Raw genomic sequence first — 6,863 nt, 5'->3', positions numbered from 1 at the left:
AATGTTGTTGTTGTTCATGCTGTTGTTCATTTGTTGTTTTTTCGTTGTTGTATATGATTTTGTTCATGCTGATGTTGTTGTTTATGTTGTTGTTGTTCATGTTGTTGTTGTTTACGTTGTTGTTGTTGTTCATGCTGTTGTTGTTGTTGTTTATGTAGTTGTTGTTGTTGTTTATGTAGTTGTTGTTTATGTAGTTGTTTATGTAGTTGTTTATGTTCAGACAGTTGTTTGTCGTTGTTCTGGTGGTTATAATCGCGAACTGTTTGATTGACATCCGCCATAGGTTCGTCGCTTGATGCCTTGACATTCCATGAATCATTACAGCATTTTTACTATTATTACAACAACATAATTATTATTATTATTACAACATAATTATTATTATTACAACATAATTATTATTATAGCATAATTAGTATTACAACTTAATTATTATTACAACTAAATTACTATTAAAACATGATTATTATTACAACTTAATTATTATAACAACTTAATTATTATTACAACTTAATTATTATTACAACATAATTATTATATTATAAATAACATAATTATTATATTATTACGACATAATTATTGTAAAGCCTGCTCTTTACATAACTGTTCTGAATGGAAAGACTTCTCACATCTAGGGGTATTCTAAATTCACCAGCTGTCAAACTGAAAACCCTGGTGGCCCCTAATCGCTCACCAGTCTATACATCTATTCTTCAACTTTATCTTCATTGTTTAAGCATTATCCAAATAGTTGTCAGAGCAAGATTAAAATGGAGACATGTAAGGAGAGGGGAGGTATTGCCCTAAGGCCCCCACAAGTCAGAGGCCCAAAAAGAAAGGATCAAAACATGAGATTTATTTTGAAAACAATTCAGGGTCTCCATCTGAACAACATTGACGGTGGAGAGCCAACATTTTGACAAAACTTCAGTTTGGAAATTTTACGGTAGGGCCGCAAAACTAACCAAATTTTTGTTAGCGTGACCAAAACTGGCGGTGCTTTCCTCTGTAAAAATGGGTTATAGTGACTTTTAATAAAAAATACTGATCACAATGGGGACCCTTTTAGATCCGCCCCTGAAGGTCTTTGCTACTTCGTTGCTTAAGGGTTTCATGATTCTAAATGCAGTCCTGAGTTCCTGGCAAGTTAAGGGTATTCCACATAGGCAAGGAAATCAGTATTGGCCATTTATGCACAAGGAAAGTAAACGAGTGAATGAAGTTAGTTTGAGGTGACTGAGTGGATTTCATGGCGAATGAAATTGATACATTAACGTGGGAACGTTTATGTTCATGTGAAATGAAAGTCTGGTCTTTATATGTGAGGGAATAGTTTAATGAGAATAGTTCAATAAGTATATCGCAGCAGTTGTGTGGTATGTGTCAGAACCATTTAGTGAACAAAATGTTTTTATATTTTTATGAATGAATTTTTAAAATTTTTCCTCTGCTCTATTTCATTCAGCCAAGCCCCGACAGACCTGGCAAAGCAGGCAGCAGAACACCGCGCAAACAAACAACACGTCTAATAGCACGTGTTGTTGCACAAAAACGTTTCAAGTACTGAGTGATAAATGCAATAATTCACAAACAGTATAAAGTGAACATTCATTTGAGTTGAGGTAAGTCACTATTGTAGAAAGAACAAAGTTATCAAAAAATCGCTGGACATTCTTCGGCAACTAAACTGCAAAGAAGATTTTATTCAATTATTTATTTATTTATTTATTTATCTTTATTATTTAATTAATATATAATTTCACAAAATTTTTTTTTAGTTTAGAGTTTATTCAAACAGAAGACATTGACTCTTAAGAATAATCATGATTTTTTCGTATATGTCAAACTGTTAATGTGTCTAAAAGAACCCCGGGTATCAGTGTAGAAGCCAGATAACTTTAAAACTGAAATGGCTAAAGACATAGTGGGCGGTATCAAAAGCAAAGAGATCCATACGTACAAAAAAACAATAAGAAAGAAGAATCGTCAACATATAATAATTGTTTCTTGTAAAATGCAAGATGGTTGATTAAATTATCGATTTGTTTAAAATTGACTTAACTGGCACGATGATTTCATTTGTTGACGGTTTACAATCCAGACATTCTTGCTTGCTAGAAGTATTAGCAAGCAAGAATTATTAGAAAGAAGTATTATTTGAAATCTAATTCTATAAACAACAATGATATCTCTGGAGGCAAATAGCTCTGCCTTTCAGTAAAAGATGGAGTGATGTTTTATTTCACCTAGTTTTGTAACATATGTAGCATTTTATCACACAGGGTTTCACACTGATGCATGTACGGTCTTTTAAACTTTAAATGCGAAACTAACCGTGTTTCTGCATTATTTACCACCATATTTCTAAATAATCTAAATAATAATGTTTTGAAATCCTTGCCAAAATCACCATCGTCACCATCGTCGTCATCATTAACATCGTCCACCGACCAGTGCTCCTTCAATAATTTATCTCGTCGTCAAGGCATCTGGAACGAGGGAAACTATTTTTTGTTGCAGTTGCATGGAATTTAAGCAGTGTTTTGTACAAAGAATTTTATGCCTTAATAATTAGAGATGTACCCACCAAGGTTGAAAACATGTACCCATCAAGGTTGAAAACATTCAAAACTCTATAACACATTAATTAAGCATTTTATAAAGTAAGCAGTGAGATATCTGGTGAAGATTATCTGGAGGCTCAGTGGGACGAACTCCCACGCGGGTGGAACCTCCCAAACAAGGGACCCTAACTTTTGCTGAAGTGCGGTGATGGTTGGTCCACGGTGGGGCATGAAATCTCAATTATGAATAGGAAAGTATTGCATATAGAGTATAACAATTTTCAATAAATTAAATAATTTTGCACCCATCTTCTCGCCAACATCAAGTTTGAGTGCTTCGGTTTAGTTCATAGGCTGAAGTTTTACGACTAACACATTAAAAAATTTGTAAAATGATCTAAATTAACTTTGGTTTTTATGCATATTAAAATAAAAAGTTAATTTAATTGCTAATTTAATTGTAATATTTTTAAGTTTGTTAAGTTTACTGCTTGCTGATAGATTGAGCGATTGACTGGCAGTCTAATTGATTGACTTATCGATAGACTGATTGATTGTTTGAGCGTTCACGCATTATCGATTAATTAATTGATTGATAGATTGATCAGCTAGATGGTTGAGAGGTTGATTAGTTGATAGATTGATTGATCAATTGCTTGATGACATATTGTAGATTTAGTAGCGCAAAAATCTGCGTGCGTGCGTGTGTGTGTAGGTTCGTAATTATTACAGAATTAATTACAAGTATTAATGAGTGAGCATAAATCATAACATCCATCTAATTACATCAGCGTTTCGTACTAATGGCTTCTGAAGATGACTGCCTGTGTAGCGCTTTAGAAATTAATGGAGCTGGGAGTTATTTGGCGTCACTTTTGTTGTTTATCGTCGAATTGATTGCCTTAAAAATATTTCTGATCGTCCAAAAACGGCATATTGTTGTTGTTGTGCAGGTTAATGTTGTTGTGCAGGTTAATGTTGTTGTGCAGGTTAATGTTGTTGTGCAGGTTAATGTTGTTGTGCAGGTTAATGTTGTTGTTCAGGTTAATGTTGTCGATGTTGTTGTTGATGACAACATCAACAACATCATTGTTGATGTTGTTTTTTTACATCAGTTTTTTAAAAATTATCCTGATTGTTATTTTTAATGCATTATCATCATCAGTATTGTTGCCATCATCAAAATCTGACCACTTTTCATGACCACAACTCATATTAACTTCACCTTTGCCATTATAACACTATCCACACCATCTCGTCGTCTCTTCTTAATCCAAAGCCGTTCCAGATTTTTTCGTTGGGAGGGTTGATTCAAAAATTTAAAAGTTGATGGACTACTAAACACGACAAAGTGTGAATATGAATACTCGATTTGGTATGTAAATCAAATGAGTTGGAATCATTAACATAGAGCAGAATCCTATTCCATGTCCATAGTCCCAAGACCGAAGATAGTAATAGAATGTGAAATAGACAGAAGATTACATATGAGACTCTTGCGGACAAATAAAATTATTATTAAAACGATTTAATTACATTAGCCAGAATACTTAAAAGATATTGAAATAGTTAAATAATAACAGACGAGACACATGCCGATAAGATAAAAATTATACATTCATTTAGCATAATCGTTATTCAGGTTAGGTCCAAGAAATTTCACAGAAATTTCACAGAAATTTCACAGAAATTCCGCAGAAATTTTAAGAAAATTGGTTAGTAATGCACTGGAATACGTGAGTGGATTGCTCAAAAAATTTGGTGTTACTCAAACAAAAAATCACTTCAAACTGAATTATTGGATTTTGCCAGGAACTATTGAAGATGGATATAGTTTGATCTTTGAAATGGAAGTATCGGACTCGTAGACTTCTGACGTTTTTGATGCCACGAACAGCCACGACATGAAATGTCACGCATGCCCTGATGACATTCAGTTGATGTCAAGTGCCCCTGTTGAAAGGTTTGAGAAGTTAGCGGAAAATGAAAGATGCGTTATCTGCAGTAAATACTTGGATGTCAAAATTTGGCATCAAGTTGAACAAAGACAAAACTAACCTAGTTCCAATTGGTACATGGTAGCAGACATCAAAGGTATGTTTGGAAAGAATAAAAATAGATGAAGCCACTGACAGATTAGAACAATCAGCCATCATACTTGGTTTCACACTTGACGCAAACATGACCATGCGAGATCATATAAGGTCAATTAGAACGGATTAAAAAATTGGTCAGCAGGAATGTGTTGGTGGCACTGATCCTTTCATTTATCCACTCCCGTTTGGAATATTGTAACAGTCTGTCGTACGGTGATAAGGCGAGTAAAATTGCAATGGTCCTGTCTGGTAGAACATGAAGTAATGGGTGGTTGGAATTTCGATCACGTGACTCCATTTATTAGAGATTTGCACCGGTTAGTGATGGCGAAAAGGATTTCTTTCAAAATCTGCGTTTCAACGTTCAGTTGTTTTAACTGTCTGACACCACGATATTTAGCGGAGTTGCTTACATTCAAGGATACGACTGCTCATGGCAAGGTCTTAAGATCAAATATTCAAAATACTTAACAGCAAAACTGAAGATTGGGTCACAAAAGCTTGCTGTGTATGGGTCGAAGGTGTGGAATGACCCACCTCTGCCCATCCGAAGACCACTTGTGTCATTGCAATAGTTTAAAAACGAATTGAAAACATACCTGTATTGATGGTTGATTGGAATTGTAGGTAGTGAACTTTGCGTGATAATTTTCTGGGGCTGGTGTTTAATGCTAGATGATATCGGAATAATAATTGTAATGTTGTAAGATACATTTTAATGGTTGATGTATGTCGGATGATAATGAAGGAACACCTATGAGAATTTTCCACTTTGGACTATTTATTTAACATTATTTTTTTTTTTTATTTATTCTGTTTTTATTTGTTTTTATTTATTTATTTTTATTTTGATTAATATGTAATTGTGTGTGTGAATGTATTGCGGTTGCGTGTTTATGTGGTGTATATATTGTTAAATTTTGGTCTAATGTTGAGGATTGAACACTGAATGAACCCTTGCAATACAACGTACACTGACCTTCCCTCCATCAGATAGAGCAGATCCTCCTGATAGATGCCATGCTGCTCGTTCACGAATGCTTCCACAACTTCTCCATCGAACACGACAACATGATGCGCTTGTTGGTCAATAAGGGAAATCAACTGAGGTCGGTTGGCTAGATGATTGGTTCATTTAGTGGTCTATTGGTTGGTTGGTTAGTTAATTAGTCAATTGGTTAATTTAGTGGTCTACTGGTTGGTTGGTTGGTTAGTTAGTCGATTGGTTAATTTAGTGGTCTATTGGTTGATTAGATGGTTGGTAGTTTGGTTGGTCGGTTGGTTGGCTGGATGATTGGTTAATTTAGTGGTCTATTGGTTGGTTGGTTAGTTAATTAGTCGATTGGTTAATTTAGTGGTCTATTGTTTGGTAGATTGGTTAGTCGGTTGGTTGGCTGGATGATTGGCTAATTTAATATTCAATTGGTTGGTTGGTCGATTGGTTGGATGGTTTGTTGGTTGGATGGTTAATTGGTTGGTTGATTGGTTGGTGATTATTAGAAAAAATGATAGATTGATCTGCTATTAATTAATTGATTATATTATCCGTGTTGATGTTTTATTAGTTGAACGGTCGGTTGCTTAATATTCCAATTCAACAATAACTACAGCCAATGCTATTATTATTTTGCAACCAACCGACCAACCAACCGACTGACCAATACCGACCAACACCAATCAACCAACTAGCCAGCCAATCAACCAAACAACTTACCAGCCAGCCAATCAACAAACCAGCCAGCCAATCAACCAAACAACCAACCAGCCAGATAATCAATCAACCAACCACCAACCATTCAACAAACTAAATCACAAATCAATCAACTAGAAAACAGCAAAACCTCTGGAAAGCCAGCAGACGATTGAACCCGCCATCTTACGACACTTACGACATCCGACACATCGGATACTACATTGCCAGGAGTTTGTTGAATGTAAGTGAGCTGTGTTGATTTATCAACGTCTTCATGAGAATTGAAATGTGATACTACGTATGATGATATTTTATTTGACCATTTTTTTTATATAAAATTATTGTTTTTTTCTAAACTTTATCTCAACCAACCGACCGACCGACCGACCGACCGACCGACCGACCGACCGACCGACCGACCAACCAACCAACCAACCAACCAACCCAACCCAACCAATCAACCAATCAACCAACCAACCAACCAACCAACCAAAACAACCAACCAACCAA

General features: G+C 35.1%; 1 protein-coding gene across 1 annotated transcript; it reads left to right on the top strand.

Moving 5' to 3' along the window:
• Positions 1-770: 770 nt before the first annotated feature.
• On the top strand, positions 771-1,567 carry HELRODRAFT_178990 (hypothetical protein; the record flags this gene model as incomplete). Its single annotated transcript, XM_009027858.1, has 3 exons — positions 771-900; positions 1,070-1,221; positions 1,466-1,567. 3 exons carry the CDS (start codon positions 771-773, stop codon positions 1,565-1,567), a joined length of 384 nt encoding a protein of 127 aa, XP_009026106.1.
• Positions 1,568-6,863: the final 5,296 nt, after the last annotated feature.

The sequence above is a fragment of the Helobdella robusta genome (assembly GCF_000326865.2).
Source record: "Helobdella robusta unplaced genomic scaffold HELROscaffold_51, whole genome shotgun sequence".
In the NCBI taxonomy this organism is placed as follows: domain Eukaryota; kingdom Metazoa; phylum Annelida; class Clitellata; order Rhynchobdellida; family Glossiphoniidae; genus Helobdella; species Helobdella robusta.
The sequence above is the reverse complement of the archived record's forward strand: the minus strand, read 5'-3'. Positions and strand labels throughout refer to the sequence as shown.